This window comes from Aphelocoma coerulescens, chromosome 26 (genome assembly GCF_041296385.1).
Source record: "Aphelocoma coerulescens isolate FSJ_1873_10779 chromosome 26, UR_Acoe_1.0, whole genome shotgun sequence".
Lineage (NCBI taxonomy): Eukaryota > Metazoa > Chordata > Aves > Passeriformes > Corvidae > Aphelocoma > Aphelocoma coerulescens.
In genome coordinates, this window is record NC_091039.1 from 3,023,472 (window position 1) to 3,043,911 (window position 20,440).

Sequence of the window (20,440 nt, forward strand, 5' to 3'; positions counted from 1 at the left end):
AAGCTTATCCTGTTCCATCCCCTGCCTTGGGCACAGGCACCTTCCACTAGACCAGGTTGCTCCAAGCCCCATCCAGCCTGGCCTGCAGCACTTGCAGGGAGGCAGCAGAGGGGGGTTTGCTGCTGGTTTGTGGCTGTTTCAGCAACTCCTTAAGGAATTTCTCAAAACTGTCAATGGTCACTCAGGTCTGGGTGTAGGGGACAGGTGCAGGTTCCTCTAGCCTGATGTTTCCCAGGAACGGTGCAGAATTCCTGGAGATATTTTAACCTTCCAAATGGTCATGGGATGTTTCTAAGCTTTGAAGTAATTGTTAAATGTTTAAAGCCTTTATTAAAAGTGGGTTGGGGTTCCAATACTTTCAAGGTAAAATGGAAAACCCCTTCTGGAGCCAGGCTGGGAGAGCTCGGAATGCTCAGCCTGGAGAAGAGAAGGCTCCAAGGAGATCTTAGAGCACCTTCCAGTGCTTAAAGGAGCTCCAGGAGAGCTGGAGAGGAACTTTGGACAAGGGCTGGAGTGTGAGGATGAGAGGGGATGGCTTCCCACTGCCTGAGGGCGGGGTTAGATGGGATATTGGGAAGATGGGAATCCTTCCCTGTGAGGGTGGGCAGGCCCTGGCACAGGGTGCCCAGAGCAGCTGTGGCTGCTCCTGGATCCCTGGGAGTGTCCAAGGCCAGGCTGGACGGGGCTTGGAACAAACTGGGATAGTGAAAGGTGTCTGTGCCTATGGCGGGGGGGGGGGGGTGGAATGGGATGGGATTTAAGGTCCTTTCCAACCCAAACCATTCCAGGATTCCTTCTATGATTCCAAATCTTCTATCGGGGCTGCTGCTCTCCTGTGCATCTTCCAGGTACCTTTTGGTGGTCAGCCATGTCAGCTTCAGCCCATGTGCTCCAGCAGGCCCAGCAGTGCTTGAAATTTCACTGAAGTGATCCCGGGGCTAGTGTTGCTTCTGTTTCCAGTGTGCCATTCCTTACCCAAGCCTCCATTTCTGTTTCCTCCAGAGGCAGTGACAGCCTCACGTGGTTTATCCTGTGCCACTGGCTCCTGTTCCCTCTGCAGTGAGGCTGAAGCCAGCCCATGTGCCGTGCTTTATTTGAATATATTGTTTTTCCCATCATTCTTATGGAATTAGAAGTGTCAGCCTAATCTCTCCTGGTTCCTGTTGGCTTTTGCAACAATAGCTGGATTTTTCAAGCCTGGTGGTACAACACTGCTGCTCCTTTCTCCAGTGTTTTTCCCTTTCTCCTGATTGCCAGTGCAGTTCTCTTGTTGCACGTGATTCTGTGGTATCCAAGAGTTTTCTAGATGTCCATTGAAATAAAAAACCTCGACAAGGGAATATGGGATCTGTGTTATCAGGGATGGCAGCTCTAGGAAGGTCAGGATGTTGGGATATGCATTCCACACAGTGAGATTGGGAGGAGGGAAGTGGCGAAGAGGATGAGGATTTGATAGTTCAGCTTTCCCCAACTGTGGCTGCACAGGTCCACGGGATGCCAGAGGTTGTTGGGGAGGTATTCCTCATGGAATGCAAATTGGGAATGCAGGAGAGTGTTGGTGGGTAAGGGGAGATGTCTGTGTTCCTTGTGGGGTGTGATGAGTGTTAAATAAAGGAAACATCTGTTTATCAGGGAGATACCCATCGGATTTAGGGTGATTTGAACAGCCCCTGCTCCACGCTTCCAGTGGCTCTAAAGCCATTGGATATTTTTGGACCTGGATTCCTCCCAACTTGGTCGTGCTGTTGTTTTGGCCCCTTTCAGCCTGTCTGAGGGGAGTTGCTTCCATTTGGGATTTGGGAGCTGTAACCACAGCCAGATGAGCCGGCATTGCTTCCAGCCTGCTCCTCCTGTGGAGGGTCCTGTCACATTCCCAGGTCTGTAACTCACCCCTGGAGCTTCACGTGAGCACCTGAGGTTATTCCCGAGCTGTTTAACAGGGGGTGTTGGAACTGCTGAGAAATACCCCTGGATTTGGGAGATCACCAAGGGTTGCAGCACCTCAGGAATGGGCTCGTGGCATTTCTGCCAAATCCCTGTGGAGTTTCTGAACTGTTCCTGGAGGTCCAAGCCACACACCCATGTCAGGCCCTTCAGTTTTATCTTCCTCACTTGTACTTTAATGGATTGTCTGGGTGCATCCCTGTTCTGTCCCTGGAAGAATTTGTTTCAGCAGTGACCTGGTTTCTCTTCAGAAACTTGCTTAATTGTGTGTGTGGAACTCCTTTCCTGAAGTACAGTTTAATGCAGTTTTGATACCACTTCAGGGAAAAAAACACTGAAAGTAGGATTTTTAGGACCTTCTGGAGCAGGAAACTGAATGCTTGAGTCTGGAAGGTGTAGGGAGTCTGACCTACCTCCTTGCAGAATTTTTAAAGCAGAAGTCTAGGGTTGTGTGGAATTCCTCCCTTGGAATTCCCAGTCCAAGCTGTGTTTTGTTGCTCCCTTCCCTGTAATCTCCAGCGTGTGGCCATGCCAAGTTGCTTGGCTTCCCATCTCCTGCTCCAGGAAATCCTCTGGATTCCTTGGGGGAAGTGGTTGGATGATAATTTCCCCCCTTTGTACCCTTTGCTTTCCCAGGCCCAGCGCTGATACAGCTGGAAAGCTGCTCCAATTCCCTCCTGCTCCGGAGGGAGAAGGGGTCTGGCTGTAGGAATTTGTACAGGGATTGCTATCCTTGGAGATGGAATTCCAGCACTTAGGTGCTGAGCTTTTCCCTAAGCACTTGGGGTGTTACTGGAATGGTTTGGGATTTTACTGGGATGGTTTGGGCTGTTATTGGAATGTCACTGGGGCGGTCTGGGGTGTTACTGGGATGCACTGGGTGGGGTGTGGGGGTTTTCAGGAGCTGGGATGCCTCCTGGCTTCATCTGGTTTCCAGAGGGAATAGGTGAACTCTCGTGGAAGGACGTGTTGAGGACACGGACGTTGTGGAATTCTTGTCCCGTGTGTCCATCGGGTGGGACAATGCCTGTAACAGATGAGCTGCTCTTTGTGTCCAGGGTGGGATAAAGAGGTTCCTTGCTGCTATTTTGGGAAGAGAGAAGTTAAGGCTTCTGAAGCAGTTTTTCCATGGGGTTATGCCATTCACGCTGAGGTCAGCCCTGCTTTCTTGTGGCAGGATGTGATCCCTGTCTGGCCATGCTAATGGGAGCAGAAGAGAAGGATTTGCTTTTCCTTTGACAGGCAGAAATGTCCCAGGAACACCCAGATTTCCGTGGGTTCAAATCCACTCTCACATCTCATGATCTTTGAGGTCTTCCTGGCTCCCCATCTAGTCCCTGCCTAAGATCCCAGAACCTGAAGCTTTGCCTGAGGAACCTGTAAGAGTTCCAGTGTAACTCTATCCGTTCTTGATGTGAATTTCTAGTGTGGAGCATCAGTTTGCTCTAGGTTGAAGCAGTGTTTCAGTAGCATTTGAGTTCCCATTTTTTATCACCCTATTGAAGGATTCAGCCACACTGGGTGTAAACACCTCTCATGGGGGTCCCCAGAGCTGAGAACAAAGGGTGCAGGATAAAAGCTGCTGAGTTGGTCCAATATGGATCTCTTCATGCAAACCCTTTCCAGTGGGTTGGAAAAAGGGGAGTCACAGCTTGTCCAGCATGAACATCTGCAAGTGTTTAGAGAAGCATCAAAGGGCAGAAGTGAGACCCAGAGATGTTGAAATTCGGTCCAGAAAGGATGAGTAAAATGGGGAGTTGGCTGGAGTGGAGTGAGAGGACCTTCCAGTCATCCCATTCCACCCCCCTGCCATGGGCAGGGACACCTTCCACTATCCCAGGGTGCTCCAAGCTCTGTCCAACCTGGCCTTGGACACTCCCAGGGATGGGGCAGCCACAGCTGCTCTGGGCACCCTGTGCCAGGGCCTGCCCACCCTCACAGGGAAGGATTCCCATCTTCCCAATATCCCATCTATCCCCGCCCTCTGGCAGTGGGAAGCCATTCCCTCCTGTCCTGTCCTTCCAGGTCCTTGTCCCCAGTCCCTCTCCAGCTCTCCTGGAGCTCCTTTAGGCACTGGAAGGTGCTCTTAGGTCTCCATCCCTGGAGCCTTCTCTTGTCCAGGCTGGATACCACCAGCTCTCCCAGCCTGCCTCCAGAACAGAGGGTCTCCAGAATCATGGAATCCCGGGACTGTTTGGGTGGGAAGGGACCTTAAAGCTCATCTCACCCCCTGCCGTGGGCACACCTTCTAAACCAGGTTGCTTCCAGGGATGGGGCAGCCACTGCATCTCTGGGAAACCTGTGCTAGGGTCTCACCACCCTCATGGAATTTCTTCCCAATTTTCTCATCTAATCCTCCTTTTGTCAGTGGGAAGCTGTTCCTCTGTGTCAGCCTAGACATGGGCAGTGTTAATCCCTTCTTTTCCTGGCATTGCCCATCTCCTGGGCCATCCCAGCAGGAGCTCCAGCCTTCAATTCCAGAGCTGGAGCTGGAGGGGAGATGTTTTTCAGTGAGTGTTAATGAGGTACCTTGTCTGGGTGGCTCTTGCCTGAGAGAGAGGACCTGGAACAACAGGAAAAACCTCTTTTGGAATAACAACTCACTGCTTGGCCATGGCTGGGGAGCCAGTTTGGGGTTGTGTGTTGGTGAGGAGACAGTTCAGAGGATGTGGGTTCCTACTTTCTCCCTCTGCTCATCCTTTTGTAGTAAGGTGAGAGTAACCTTGGAGAGGGGAATTGCTGCTCTACCCAGCAGTGTTTGGGGTTGAGGGTGGAAGGGAAGAGGTTAAAGGAATCTGGTTGGAATTAGTGTTGTATTGGCAGGGTCGGATCTGATGGGGTTGGAGACAGGTAGAACAGCTTGGCTGCAGTGGGAGATTATTTTGGGGTAATCTAAGGAGGAAACGACAGTGAATGTGATGCTGAGAAGGCAAAACCAGAGAGGTCATGTCAAAAGTCCCTTCTCAGTGTGAATTCGGGGCGGTTTGGGGACACGGGAGATTCGAAATCGTAGGGAATGTGGAGAGTGGCCGTGGGAAACAAAAATGAGGATTTGTGTCTTCCCAGGGTGGAAGTGCTGAGTCCACAGAGTGTTAATGTTTTCATACTTGACCACAAACACTGAGCTGCTCTGGGAGAGCTGGGAATGTTCAGTCTGGAGAAGGGAAGGATCCAGGGAGACCTGAGATCTAGAAGGGCTTCAGGAGAGCTGGAGAGGAACTTTGGACAAGGGCCTGAAGTGCCAGGATGAGGGGGAATGGCTTCCCACTGACAAAGAGCAGGCTTAGAGGGGATATTGGGAAGGAATCCTTCCCTATGAGGGTGGGCAGGCCCTGGAACAGGGTGCCTAGAGCAGCTGTGGCTGCCCCTGGATCCCTGGGAGTGTCCAAGGCCAGGTTGGATGGGGCTTGGAGCAACCTGGGATAGTGGAAGGTGTCCCTGCCCATGGCAAGGGGTGGAACAAGATGGGATTTAAGGTCCCTCCCAACCCAAACCAGTCTGGAATTCTACAGGTGTTTTATTGTATCTGCGCTCACCTGAGTCATCTGTCCAAATCCAAGCAGGTCCAGCATCATTCCTTGCCTGCAGCCAGCCCAGCTGTGTAGCTTGGGGAGTCTTGAGGCCGAGGAGCCCTGAGGCAGTGGCAGAGCCAGCTCCTTGGTGCTGAGCTCCTGCTGCCACATGAGGTGAAGTCCTGGAGTTCTGCTGACTTCAGGAGCACCAAGCCTGCCTTAGGCACGCTCCTGGCTGGGACAGGCATGTGGGCAGCTCTGCTTGGCTCCATCAACCAGGATAACTGAGGGTTTGGAATCCCAGGTGTCCACTGCCCTGAGCCATACAGGAGGGACTTGGTTTGGGAGTGCTCTGGGATCTGGGACAAAAAACTACGTAAAACAGGGAACTTGCTGGTTTTTTGCAGTTAGGGATAACTGACCCCCCCCCCCCCCAGGGATAACTGACCCTTCTTCAAGGGATAACTGACCTCCCCAGTATAACTGACCCCCCTCTAGGGATAAGTGACCCTTCTTTAAAGGGTAACTGACCTCTCCAGTATAACTGACCCCCCTCTAGGGATAAGTGACCCTTCTTTAAGGGATAACTGACCTTCCTAGTATAACTGACTCCCCTCTAGGGATAACTGCCCCCACCCCCAGGGATAACTGCCCCCCCAGCTCTGCAGAGGTTTGGAAGCCAGGTATTGCTGACATTCCTTGAAGGAAGGCTGTTGGGATGCAGACATACCTGCAGCTCTGAGATTTTACCTGGAAATCAGCCCGTGCCAGAGGGTCACTTCCCACCTGGTTGTTTAAGTCCTTTCCTGTCCAGCTCAGTAATGGTGAGAGCATCTGGGGATGCTGATGCACTTTGGCTGTCTTGGCCTGGAGTGAGGGATGGGAGCTGCTCTATTGGATAAATCCTCATCCCACTTCTTCAGACCTGTCTCCCTACTGGCTGCCTTTGTTGACCTCTGGAAATTGAGAAATTCCAGGGTTTTTTAGCAGATGAACTCATGGTGACTGTTGGCATCTGTAAATAAAATCCAGGAAGGATCTGCCAGGACAGTATGGTGGAACTCTGCTACCCACAGCAATGCACAAGGAATATCCTACTCCAGACCCCATCAACTTCTCTGTGGGAACTGGAAAAAGCACATCCTGCTTTTCCTTTCAGTTTCATTTGGTTAACTGGATGTTTTTTGTGCTTTTCAGGTGCTGGAGAGTCTGGGAAAAGCACCATCGTGAAGCAGATGAAGTAAGTGAGTGCAGGCTGGAACCTCTGTTTTTGTGTGAGATGGGATAAGAAATGTGTGGTGCCCTTCTGGTTTGGCTTGGGAATAATAACCTGGTGTTCTTCCAGGATTATCCATGAGGATGGCTACTCAGAGGAGGAATGCAAACAGTATAAAGTGGTTGTGTACAGCAACACCATCCAATCCATCATAGCCATCATCAGAGCCATGGGGAGGCTAAAGATAGACTTTGGAGAAGTTGCCAGAGCAGTGAGTATTCCATTTATTTCCTTTGTCTGAATTGTGTTAATGAATCCTGGAATTTCAGTCCGGGGCAGAATACATTTGTTACAAGATAAAGTATCAAAAAACCTGTCATAACTTTAGTGTATTGTCAGTACAAAGCATCAATATTTTACTGAGGTTTTGGGTAAGAACCCTTAGTAGTTTGAATGCTCAAAAAATTTTAAGAAGTCCTAAAATCTTTCTCTAAATTATTTGAATTTTTGGGAATTTTGAGTTTGAAATTTTGGGAGGTTTGAGGCCCTGCTTTTCCTCTCCCATCTAACTCTGCTCATTCCCTGGCCTGCTTCTTGCATTTGTGTCCAGCACTTTGAGCTGGAAGTCAGGAAGCCTTGATCCATGTGGTGGTGGGAAAGGCACAGAGTGGGAACTAGGGACTCCTGGAAATGTGCAGGAGAAAGGAATTGTGTCAGCACAGGGCTGCACTGTGGCTGTTCTGCCTCGTGCTGCAGTTGGTCGAGCCCCGGATAGTTCAAATTTATACTATTTATTTTGGATTTATGATTCCAAGTCCTGGCCAAAGGGCACATCTGCACTCACATGTTCACCCAGGCTGTCATCCAGCTGCTGCTCCAAATCCTCCTGGAGTTCTCTTCCACCTTTCCTGGTGCTTGTCGAAGCCAAGTTGGGATCTTGGAGCTGGAATGGGAAAGATGCTGACTCCAAGTCCTTTCTCAGTTTTCTGCCCATGCTGAGGTGGCTTCACAAGAGCTGAATGCCGTGAATTTTTGCCATCCTGAAGGGCAAAATCCTTGCCATGCTTTCCCAGGAAAATGCCAAGGATAGCCAAATGCATCAAACCATGGAGTGACCTACAGAGATCCAGAGCTGGGGTCCCTCTGCATTTTGGCTGTTAACACCTCAATAAAGTGGATTTGGGATCAGCACCCTGAGCTTGGCACATGCCCAAGGGGGTTTGGGGCTCAGGGGAGAGGAGCTGGTGTTAGCAGGAGAATCCTGGGATAGTGGAAGGTCTCTCACAGCTCCCAGAAGGACCTGACAGGTCTGATCAGGGTAGGAATAAAAGCAGAGGGGGCTTTAGGGCAGTGTGGGGTTCCCTGTCCTAATCCACTGGATAACTTGGACAAGAGCCAGGTCCTGCACTGGCTTCTGAAGGGGATTTTTCATGCTCAGATCCCGATCAGTCCATCCCATGTCCTGATGAGATGTTTTATTAAGGAGTCAGTCTCCCTCACTTCCGACAGCTCTAGCAGCAAAAGGCAAATCCTCAAAGCTTTGATCCCATCATCTCTCAGAACTCACTTTCTTTCCCTTTTCCCTGTGCTGTGCCACGCCAACAGAGGTTTTCCAGGTAAAACCTCCAGTTCAGTTCATTGGTCTGGAGGAGCACATCAGCCTTCCCACCTTTTCTCTGGAACATTGCACCAAATCACTGAAACCCCATGGTTTTGACGGGAATGGTGCCTTCGGAGCTGTGATCCCCATGGAAATGCTGTGGCCATCTCTGATCACCCCACAGCCTGGAGCTTCTTCCCCAAAACTTCCCTTTCTGGCTGCAGGAGGTCAACAACTCCATGACTTTTGGGAGAAAACTGGATGGACTGGACGGTGATTAATTAGAACGGTGATTAATTAGATCCCAAGATGTTGAACCTTGCTGTTGGTGCCATGAAGGGGAAGGTCTCAGTGGATGGACATCCCAAGTGATGTGTTCTCTGTCCTGCAGGACGATGCCCGGCAGCTGTTCGTGCTGGCAGGGAGCGCGGAGGAGGGAATGATGACGGCTGAGCTGGCTGGAGTCATCAAACGGCTCTGGAGAGACCCTGGAGTGCAGGCCTGCTTCAGCAGATCCAGGGAATACCAGCTGAACGATTCTGCATCCTAGTAAGGAACCATTAGCAGCTCCTGGGCTCTTCCCAGCTCCCAGCATGGTGCAGAAGGGGCCGGTGTGGCTGGAGCAGGGTGGGACTGGGTGGGAAGGTCCTGTCTGCGCTGGGCTGGGCTCACAGGGGGATGTGGTGCTGTTTGTTTTCCCTCTATGGAGCGTTGGGGAAAACCCCACATTCCTTGTTTTGTGCCTTGGTGAATTTAATCCTGGATGGTTTGGGTTGGGAGGAACCTTAGAGGTCTCGTTCCACCCCTGCCATGGGTCTGGACACCTCCTACTAGCCCAGGGTGCTCCAAGCCCTGTCCAACCTGGCCTTGGGCACTCCCAGGGATCCAGGGGCAGCCACAGCTGTTCTGGGCACCCTGTGCCAGGGCCTCCCCACCCTCACAGGGAGGGATTTAGTCTAATTTTGAAAAATGTGATTTTTGACAAATGTGCTGGTTTCATGGAAGAAACTTGGCATCTTGTGTGAAGGTGGACATGAGCCCAGGTGTGCCCAGGGGGGCAAGAGGCCAAAGGCACCTGGCTTGGATCAGGAACAGCGTCCAGCAGGACCATCCAGTGCCCGTCCCCTGCACTGGGCACTGCTGAGGCCCCACCTCCAATCTTGGGGTCAGTTTTGGATTTCTCATGACAAGAAGGACACTGAGGGGCTGGAGCGTGTCCAGGGAAGGGAACGGAGCTGGAGAAGGGTCTGGAGCCCCAGGAGTGGCTGAGGGAGCTGAGAAAGGGGCTCAGCCTGGAGCAAAGGAGGCTCAGGGGGGACCTTGTGGCTCTGCACAAGTCCCTGACAGGAGGGGGCAGCCGGGGGGGTCGGGCTCTGCTGCCAGGGAACAGGGACAGGAGGAGAGGGAACGGCCTCAGGCTGGGCCAGGGGAGGCTCAGGGTGGACAGCAGCAGGAATTTCTGCATGGAAAGGGTGCTCAGGCCTTGGCAGGGGCTGCCCAGTGAGGTTTGGAGTGCCCATCCCTGGAGATGTTCATGGAACAACTGGACGTGGCACTCAGTGCTCTGTTCTGGTCTGGTGACAAGGTCAGTGGTTGGACTTGATGATCCTGGAGGTCTTTTCCAAGCTCAGTGTTTCTGGGATTCTGTGGAAGGGGCAGGTTCTCGGCTGTGTCACCTCCATTGTCCCTGCACAGGGGAGCAACACTCCTAAAACTTAAACTGCCACTTTCCTGACATTCAGCAATTTCCAAAATGGGATCTCCTCACCTGGCAGGTCAATATTCCCAGTTTTCTCCTTACAGCTTTCCCTTTCCTCCTGTCCCTGTGCCTGGCACCTCACAGGCAATGCTGCCTCTAAACTGTTCTGATTCTAAAATCTTCTTGTCCTGGTCCTAAAATCAACACAGCTGTAGAACACCTGGAAGGTTCCAAGTAGATAAACAGGCTGCTAATGGAATTTTTGATGAAATGCCTGATCTTTTTCCAAGGGCAGGTTAGTGCAGGAAAGGGAAACTGTTTCTTTAATGAGTAAAACAGTTGTTGGGTTTTTCCCCTCTTTTTTTCTTTTTAAACTCACATTCTTGGTCTCTCTACAACAAATATTTGACACCCTGAAAGGTGATTTTGGGGTTCAGCATTTCTGGCTGAAAACTCATCTCAGTTTAAGCTTTAAACCTTGGAAAAATGAGTTGGGAAGAGCATTGTGGAGAAGCTTTAGCTGTGCCACAGCTCACTGCCTGCAGGGTTTTGCTGTTCAGAGCATATTTGAGCTTGAAAATAAGGCAGAATCCTTCTAAATTTGCAGCACCTTGGCAGGGGTTTGCATCAAGGGAAGGGCTGACAGGAGACTTCTTGGATTTGTGCATGCCTTTGCAGCAGGAAAGGAGGAAGGCCAGGTTCCAAGGGAGGAAAGAGATTGATGAGGAGGGGGAAAGGAAGGAATGATTTAATGGAAAGATGTGAAGAAGAGGAGGAAAGATGAAGGACTTGGGCAGAGAGCAGGAATGGAGCTGAAGGAGGAACCTTGGTGTGCGTCTGGATGGCTTTGGAAGAGGAGGACGATGAAGGCAGCTGGAGAAAAGGAGCAGATGGGGAAAAGAGGGTGTTATCCTGCTTTTGTAGGTACCTGCTTGACCCAACTGCCTTCCAGAGGTGGGATTTTGGAGGGTTCTTCCCGTTTCTGGATATTTGCCACCCACCCATGTCCAGGTGCAGCTGTGGCTGCTGCCAGGAGCTGGCACGGCCTGGGATGGGGACATTGCACCCGGGATGAGCCACCCAGGCATTTCCTGAGAAGTGCCCCAGAAAATTCAGCTTCCTGTCCCAAAACCACAGGAAGTTGCACCAAACCAATGTTGTTGTGCATCTGTAGCTTGGCAACTTTGTGGTTGGGAAATGCTGCCAGTGGGTTCATTTCTTCACAACAAGCTCACGCTGGTAAAGGGCTGGATCTTCCACCGGACTTGCAGAATTCCCCGGATTTTCCTTCCCCTCAGCACATGGCTCCTGACCTGCCTTATCTCTTGTGTTCCCCAATTAATTTCCTTGTCCATGCTTAGAATCATGGAATGTCCTGAGCTGGAAGGGACCCACAAGGATCATCAAGTCCAACTCCTGGCCTTGCACAGGACATCCCAAAATCCCACCCTGTGTTTGGGGGGGATTTTGTCCCATGGATGAGAGCATTGTCCAAATGCTCCTTGAGCTCTGGCAGCCTTGAGGCCTTGACCATTGCCTGGGGAGCTGTTCCAGTGCCTGACCACCAGGGATGGATATCCTGCATCCCTTTTTGTGGTGGGATGATGTAGGCTTTGTCCCACTTCTCTTGGGAATTTCACTTCCCTGTTCCTTTCATTATCTCCTGCAAACAGCACTGAAACCTCAGGGTGAGCAGCCATTAAATCCATGTCCCATTTGCTGGTTTTCCAGCTGAAATCCAGTTTTGTGCTGTGCTTCCAGACCAGTTCTGGCTCCCCATCAGATTCTGGAGCTGAGACACATGGAATGGAGGAAGAGAGGAACAGACAAGTAACTGCTTGTGAAAATCAGGTGGCACCAAGAGCAGGGGTGCTGTGGCAGAGAGCTGAGCATTTCAGCAGGGAATTGTTCCAAAAATTCCCCTTCCTGCTGTTTCCTGCATCACTGGGCACTTTCCCTTGTGCAGGCAGAGATCCTGCCTGTCGGAGCACTGCCCTGGCAGGCTGGAGGTGGTGTGGGAGGAGAGGGGGTGGAGGATAACACTAATCCAAACAATCTCTTCTGGAATCGTAGTGTTTTCCATGTTTTCTTCCTTTTTCTTTTCTTAAAAAGAACACTTGAGTAGCTCCTGGTCCAAGCTGTTGATGTGGAAATGCTCAGTGCCTTTCCCAGCACAGTCTGCTAAAGCCCCCTGGAGCCACCCTGGGTTTTTTGGAATATTGCAAACATTTCTTTTTTTAACTCTCATTTTTGCAACTTCCCATTTGTCTTTCCCTCTGACGTGAGCAGTGGCTCCTTGGCTCCCAGCTCCTGCCTCCAGCCAGGGCCGTGGAGAAGCATTTGGGACCTCTGTGCACAGCTGGGAAAGAGAACTTAAATCCAATCTCATTCCACTGGGCAAGGACACCTTCCACTGTCCCAGGCTGCTCCAAGCCTCGTCCAGCCTGGCCTTGGACACTTCCAGGGATCCAGGGGCAGCCACAGCTGCTCTGGGCACCCTGTGCCAGGGCCTGCCCACCCTCCCAGGGAAGGATTCCTTCCCAATATCCCATCTAACCCTGCCCTCAGGCAGTGGGAACCCATTCCCTGTGTCTTGTCCCTTCAAGTCCTGGTCCCAAGTCCTTCCAGCTCTCCTGGGGCCCCTTTAGGCACTGGAAGGTGCTGTAAGGTCTCCATCCCTGGAGCCTTCTCTTCTCCAGGCTGAGCATTCCCACCTCTCTCAGCCTGGCTCCAGAATCATGGAATCCCAGGATTAAGGGACCTTAAAACCCATCCCATTCCACCCCCTGCCATGGCAGGGACACACCTTCCACTATCCCAGGTTGTTCCAAGCCCTGTCCAGCCTGGCATTGGCCACTTCTGGGGATGTGGCAGTCACAGCTTCTCGGGGCATTCCATTCCAAGGCTTCACCACACTCACAGGGAGGAATTCCTTCCCCATATCCCATCTAAACCCCTGTTCAGGGTGCAGCAGGGTGAATGTGAAGGATATTTCTATTTCACACATCTCCAGATTTTCAAGATACTTGGAAATGTCACCAAGCACATAATGCTTTAAAGTGTTTTCGTTCCTAGTTTTGATACTTTTCCCAGAATTCAGGCAGATCCCAGCCTGTAGGTAATTATCTGCAGTCTCACGGGCAATTAGCACAGTTCCTGATCAGCCTTCATCTACTCCTGCAGGTCTCCTCGTGTTCCCAAATGCCACTTCTGGCCTGAATTCCCTGACATGATGCTGGATAAAACCTAGATTATTTCTAAGTGGGTTTTTTTCCTCCCTTCCTCTTCCCCCCCCTCCTCTTTTTTTTCCCCTCCTTCTCTTTTTCCCCCTCCTCTTTTATCCCTCCCCTCCTCTTCCATCCCCTTTTTTCCTCTCCCCTTTTTTCCTCCCCTCTTTCCCCCCCTTCCTCTTTTTCCCCTCCTCTTCTCCCTCCTGCCTCCCTTAAGGACTTTCAGAGCTATTTGTGCCTTTGAAATCCTTCCTCCTGGCACCAAAATGAGTGCATTATAAGGGAAATCACCATTCCAAGGTTGCTGTGAGCAGGACGATGAGGGGAGGAGCTCTGTTATCTTCCTTGTCCATATCCCAGCATCCCTGTCCTGCCATCAGTGCTTCCTAGAGCTGTCTGGGTGTGGGATGAGACAGGACTGGAGCTGGCACCTTTCCTGATCAGACTGGAATTCTCAATACAGCGTGATCAGAGAGCTGGGAATGTACAGCCTGGAGAAGAGAAGGCTCCAGGGAGATGTTAGAGCTCCTTCAAGTACCTAAAGCTGGAGGGTGGCTTCAGCCAAGGGCCTGGAGTGACTCAACAAGGGGGGATGGCTTCCCACTGCCCGAGGACAGGGATAGATGGGATATTGAGGAGAAATCCCTCCCTGTGAGGGTGGGCAGGCCCTGGCACAGGGTGCCCAGAGCAGCTGTGGCTGCCCCTGGATCCCTGGGAGTGCCCAAGGGCAGGTTGGACGGGGCTTGGAGCAGCCTGGGATAGTGGGAGGTGTCCCTGCCCATGGCAGGGGTGGAAAGAGATGAGCTTTAAGGTCTCTTCCCACCCAAACCATCCTGGAATTCTGGGATTTGATGATCTCTGCACACACAGGTTGTCCCAGGAATGCTTGGAGAGTCAGCAGGACACATGAGTGCCACTGTAGGTTTGATCAGCACTTTTTTGTACTCAGGGCCTCATTTTAAGCATGAAAAAATAAGGAAAACAAACCCAAATTGGCTTTTTGGAAGCTTGTGGTGGTGAAGGATGAGGAATAGCTGGCTCTGTAAACACAGGGATGCAAGGGGGGAAGGAGAGATACAGCCTCAGCATATGGAGGTGAAGGAGGTGGTGGGAAGGGATTGGAAGTGTGTGGGATGAGGAGAGGCACAGCAAGATCTGTGTTTGCTCTCAGAGCTGTTTGTGAGGGGTGTCTCTGACTGGGAGCAGTCTGACTGTGGCAGCCGGGGCCAGGAGTCACTGGGAACAAGGAAATTCAGAGTGTGCTTTTCCAGCTTTTTGGAGTGTCTTTTTCAAGTTCCACTTAATCTGAAATACAAGTGGCACTAGCTGGGCTCTGCAGCCTGGATTTTTGGGAGGGCACAGCTGCTTCCTCTACCCACACTTGGCAGGGCTTCCAGGGTTTCCCAGAAATCCCCTTTGCTGGGTTTTCCAACTGCTTATCTTTCCACGGGATTTGCCCTTTAGATCTCCCTGGAATTAGTCTGGCAAAATTTATTGTTTCAGGCAGCACCACTGAATCTGATACACCTTATTCCCTGATTGAGTTTGTTTGGTGGGAGTTTGCCAGCTCCATTCCCTCCTCCCTGGCTGCTCCAAAAGCCTTAATTAGGAATTACACCCTTTTCAGTGCCCAAACTTCCAACTGACTGTTGGGAGCAGGTGCTTTATAGCTTCATCTTGGGCTTGGCAGTGCTGGGATAAGTTGGACTCTATCTTAAAGGTCTTTTCCAACCTAAATGATTCCATGATTTATCACATCGGTGGTGTGACCTGTACCAAAGCCAGGCTTTGAGGAGCTGCTGGGTCAGTTCTTAGCATTCCCACTGGCTTTTGATCCATTCCATCTCAGCTCAACTTAAGCTGGTAGGAGAGAGAGGAGAAAAAAATCTGTGTGTGTGACTTCCTCAGCAAAAAATATTCCTTGGTAGAAGCTGTGGAAGGTAAATACCTTCCAATTCGTATTTTACTAAACCGAGACTAAAGCCAGGCTCAACCCTGGTCACAGAGCAGCTCACAAACCTGCCGTCCCTTTGGAGCTGAGAGAGGGATGAGAGGACTGGCTCTTCCTGGACTAAATCCACTCTCAGATCCCAGCTCTGTGGGAAAAGCCCCGTGGCACCGGGCAGGTCCTGGCAGATCATTGGGATCTGGGGTTTAGAAACAGGGCAGGGCTCTGCAAATCCTGGCAGTCCTGGCTGGGGGATGTGCTGGAGCTGGTGGAGGAGGGATGTGTTGCTGGGGTTCCTAGCACAGCTTCCAGGCACATGGGAAGAAGCGATTCCTGGCTGACAATGGATCTGTGATAATAATGTGTGTTTTGGGAGGGTTTATTACACCCATCAGAGCCCTCGTGCCCCTGAATCCTCCCAGTGACACAGGGCTGTGCTGATTAAAACCTGCTCTGGAGAAAGAGTAAGGCCTGTGCCATCCCAGCAGAGCTGTAGGATCCCTGTCATCTTTGTGAAAGCACGAGGCTGAGCCTGGAGGGAAGATGAGCTCAGAGGTGTTGCTGGCTGGAGTGGGATTTCTGATCCTGCTGGGAATCATCTATGCCTCGTGCCGGTGTGCCTGAGAGCTGAACTCCAAGAGGAATGTGCTGGGGCTGGAATTAGTTGGGGTCTTGATGGGAAAATTGCTGCAAGGATGTGGCTTCCTTCGGGGCTGTATCCTCAGAGAGTGTTGTGTCAGCTTGTTGGGGAAGGAGGTGACTGGATCTGCCTGGTTTGGGATGGTTTTTAAGGCTTCATCCCTCCCTCCCGGCTCCTTTGACGCATCCCTGCCTTTAACAGCAAACCCTTGGATTTATTGCCTTGTGCTTTGAAGCGAGAGACCTTGACTGTGGATTGCCCTGGGAAATCCAGCCCTGGCACGGCTCTGCATTCCCTCCCTGCCCTCCCCAGCCAGCTCAGCTCCACCAGCACCACCTCCAAGGTCATCCAGGGAGGGGTTAAAATCCCCAAACCCCCAAAACATCCCTCAGGACAGCCCCGGGGGGTTGTTTGCTTCGATGGCTGTGCTGTGTGAGGGAGATAAATAAATTCTGTGCTTTGTTCTGCAGTTTATAAAAGATTCATGGTGAGGCAGCTGACTAAAAAAAGCCTCTTGTGTTGTCTCTTCTGGTTTAGTTACCTAAATGACTTGGATAGAATATCCCAGCCGACCTACATTCCGACTCAGCAGGATGTGCTGCGGACCAGAGTGAAAACTACAGGAATCGTGGAGACTCACTTCACCTTCAAGGACCTGTATTTCAAGTGAGTGAAGGGCTCTGCCCGTGGCCCACGCTGGGGGCACATCCCACACTTGCTCCTGGTTTAACTGTCCTCCTTCCCTCCGTTATCCCTCTCCGCTGGCGTCGCTCACTGGAGAGACCCGTTTGACTTTGATTTGCCTTCTGTTCTTTTCAGCTGCTTTTATGTTGGAATCGCAGACACAGGTACTGACTGCTCGTTTCCAGGATCCAATCCCAAAAATAATACTAAAAGGACACTGACTGGAGTTTGAGTTTGAGTTTAACCCTTTCCTCGGAGCAGAGGAACCGAGGCGTGCCTGCAGCCAGGCTGTGGCTCCGGGATGCATGGTGTGCTCCATGTGTTCCTCTTGGAATTGCCAGCCTGTGCCTGGCACTGCAGGGGCTGGGACTTTCCTGTCCCCTCTGCTGATCCAGTCCCTGCCAGGCTGTGGATCCAGCCTGCTCCTGGCAGTGTCCCTTTACATGTCACTAACGAGCTTCCTCTAACCTCAGAGCGGCTCCCACTGCCTCCATATGCTGAGGCTGCATCCCTCCTTCCTCACCTTGGATCCCTGTAGCTCCCCTTCCTGCTGCTTAGGAATTCCTTGCTTCAGATCCCACCGTGTGCTCCTGACAAACAGCTGGAGCCCCAGGGCATGGAGGGTGGGTGTAGGACAGTGCAGTGCCTGTGGCTCAGCCCCATTCCCTCTGTCTGTGCCAAGGGTTTGGAGCCTTTCCTGCTCATGTTCCTGAAAAGCGTTTGTTGGCTTCTTTATAAATCGGCTGTGAAACACTCTGATGGAGTTGCAACAAAATCCAAGGGTTTTAACAGGATCCCAGACTGGTTTGGATTGGAAAGGATCTTAAATCCCATTCAGTCCCACCCCCCTGCCATGGGCAGGGACACCTTCCACTGTCCCACATTGCTCCAAGCCCCATCCAACCTGGCCTTGGATGCTTCCAGGGATCCAGGGCAGCCACAGCTGCTCTGGGCACCCTGTGCCAAGGTCTCCCCACCCTCACAGGGGAGAATTCCTTCCCAATATCCCATCCATCCCTGCCCTCGGGCAGTGGGACGCCATTCCCTGTGTCTTGTCCCTCCAGGCCCTTGTCCAAAGTTCCTCTCCAGCTCTCCTGGAGCCCCTTTAGGCACTGGACTCTGAGGTTTCTCTGGAGCCTTCTCCTTCCCAGCTCTCTCAGCCTGGCTCCAGAGCAGAGGGGCTCCAGTCCTTGGAGCATCTCCGTGGTCTCCTCTGGAGAAGGAAACTTTTGCACAGTTTTTGGGAGAACAGCATTTTGGCTTCTGAACTGTGCAATTTAAGAACATTTTTAACAAAACTGCCAAAATACTCAGCATCATCGATTTATTTATGCAGCTTCTGGTCCATCCAAGGAATAACTTGTCTTCTCGTGGTGATGGATCAGGATTAGCATCTCCAGGGTGTTCCTTTAATCATCTCCACCCTCCTTCCTGATCCTGCCTGGAGCCATCGATCATGTGCAGGACCAGGTGCTGTCCTGGAGGGATTTGCTCCACAAAGGGAAGCATTAATCCTTGGGAAACCCTGGTGCTGCCAGCTCTGCCTTGATATTCCATCTCAGACATTAATAATGGGATGGGGAAGCTGCAGTGACTGGAATTGGGATGAGTTGTCAGGGATGCTCTTCCTTCATGGATCTCTCTGTGCTAACAGCAAATGATTCCAGCCATGTAAATATCCTGGATCCTCACAGAGATTTCCATCTTTCCTTCTAGATCAGAGGGTTAAATAGGAGATGGGAGTTAGTTCAGTATCATTAAATTCCCCCTTGGACAGCTCCTTGTCTGCTCTGGGAACAAATCAATATCTATGACTTAATAACTCAGATATTAACTTGATTTAATTAAATCCCAATCCTGGGCTCTCATCAAAATATTTGGATGAGCAGGGGGCTGGAACTACCTGTGACACAAATTCCTATTTAATTAGAAATTAATTTAATTTTTACAGAAATTCCGTAAGCAGCTGCACAGCCTTTAACCTCCAGTACCTCCGAATATTTTTTAATACACGAAATTTTTTCTTAACCCCATTAATTTCTTCCTGGGTCCCAGCAGGAGCTTGCAGGTGTAGCATGTTCCTGATAATCCATTTCCCTGGAAGCGCTGTGAGAAGGTGTTTGGAGTCCAGTCAAGCAAATGGGCTGTTGCTAAGGAAATAGGAGAGAGAACAAAATCAGCAGAGCTCTGGATGGTGGCTTCCAGATCTTCCTGCTGAAAACCAGAGTCGTGGAATGGTTTGGCTTGGAAGGGATGTTAAATCTCATCCAGGGACACCTGGAACCAGACAGGCAGGGACACCTTCCACTAGCCCAGGTTGCTGCAAGCTCTATCCACCCTGGCTTGAAAGAAAATAGAGAATTCTGATTTAAAATCCCCTCTCCCAAGATGGGAATTTTAAAACCCCCTCTCCCGAGGGAAGCTCCTGAAACCCTGCGTGTTCCCAACCTGCTGCTCAGCCTTCCCCATCCTTGGGAACGCCACGGGGGCCAGGCAGGAGGGGTGTGCACAGCTCCTGAGCCGCTTCTCCCACCTCTGCCAGGATGTTCGACGTGGGAGGGCAGCGCTCAGAGCGGAAGAAGTGGATCCACTGCTTCGAGGGAGTGACAGCCATCATTTTCTGCGTGGCCCTGAGTGACTACGACCTCGTGCTGGCTGAGGACGAGGAGATGGTGCGTGATGTGGGGTTTATGGCTGCATGGAAGGGAGCTGGGAGCATCCTAGCTCCATCCTGCACCAGGCTGGAATGTTCCTGGCATATTCCTCCTGTTAAATTGTCTGAGAGCTGCAAGGACGAGCACTCCTTGGATCAGCCGGTGGAATCTTGCCCCACAAAGTGATAAACACAACCCATCAATGAGGTTTTCCACCGTCCTGGTTGCTGGGAGGTGCCTGGAGTTGTTCTCATGGCTTGTTCCCTGTGTGTGAGTCACTCCAGGAAGGAACAGGAGGAGGTGACCTGTCCCCCTGTGCTCCTCCTCGGGCAATGGCAGTGAGGATGTGGCGGTGACACCCCAATTTTGAGTCTGGGCTTGGCAGCAGATCCTCTGTCCCCCATCCCACCCTTCCCTAACGTCTCTCCCGTTGGATTTCCTTTTCCAGAACCGGATGCATGAGAGTATGAAACTCTTTGACAGCATTTGTAACAACAAATGGTTCACAGACACCTCCATCATCCTCTTCCTGAACAAGAAAGACCTGTTTGAGGAGAAGATTAAGAAGAGCCCACTAACGATCTGCTACCCAGAGTACACAGGTAGGCCGGGAATGAGTGAGTCAGAGCCTTACACAACCCAGAATCAGTTACAAACTTTTCCCCCAGTTCCTTGCCTGTGTCTCCTGGACAGTGTCTCTGGCCTGTTCAGTGGGCTGGTAGCTTGTTTTCTTGGAAGAGCTGTGCTTGGAAACAACCTTTGTCCTTCCCTGGAATATGAACTCCAAAGTGTTGCACTCCAGCAAATCGAGGTCACTCCTCCTTTTCCACACTTTACTAGGACAATAATTCCATTTAAATTCAGTTTTGGAGGATGTGGAACTTAACTACGTCCTGCTCTGGTTCCTGTCCACCATGGAGTGTCCATGTTTGGTGTGGATTCTTCTGGAGCCCATGGGAAGGCTTTACCTGGGCACTGCTCGAGGCATTTACATGTTTAAAAAACCCTTCCAATCTCTTCAAACCTGTTGATTTCTTTGATTCCCAGAGAAGATGTGGATTCCCTGTCCTTGCAAGTGCTCCAGGCCAGGCTGGACAAGGCTTGGAGCAACCTGATGTAGTGCAGGGTGTCCCTATTCATGGCAGGGGGTGGAATGAGATGGGCTTGAAGGTCCCTTCCAGCCCATGATTCCCATGATTTGTCACTTTCGTGGAGCGTGGCTGTCCCAGCACACAGCAATCCCTGGACCCCATGTCTCAGGTCACTGCCCAGGAGCTGGGAATAGATCTCAGGTCTCCTAGAAGGAGTTAATG

General features: G+C 51.3%; 1 protein-coding gene across 3 annotated transcripts in view; it reads left to right on the plus strand.

The window, feature by feature from the left end:
• The window catches only part of GNAI3 (G protein subunit alpha i3), a 29,047-nt gene that overhangs the window by 7,200 nt on the left and 1,407 nt on the right, over window positions 1-20,440 (plus strand). For all 3 annotated transcript variants that reach the window (XM_068996030.1, XM_068996032.1, XM_068996031.1), the window contains exons 2-7: window positions 6,654-6,696; window positions 6,802-6,943; window positions 8,664-8,821; window positions 16,327-16,455; window positions 19,016-19,145; window positions 19,576-19,729. In XM_068996030.1, the coding sequence (XP_068852131.1) occupies window positions 6,654-6,696; window positions 6,802-6,943; window positions 8,664-8,821; window positions 16,327-16,455; window positions 19,016-19,145; window positions 19,576-19,729 (756 nt within the window). The remainder of the gene's footprint in view (window positions 1-6,653; window positions 6,697-6,801; window positions 6,944-8,663; window positions 8,822-16,326; window positions 16,456-19,015; window positions 19,146-19,575; window positions 19,730-20,440) is intronic.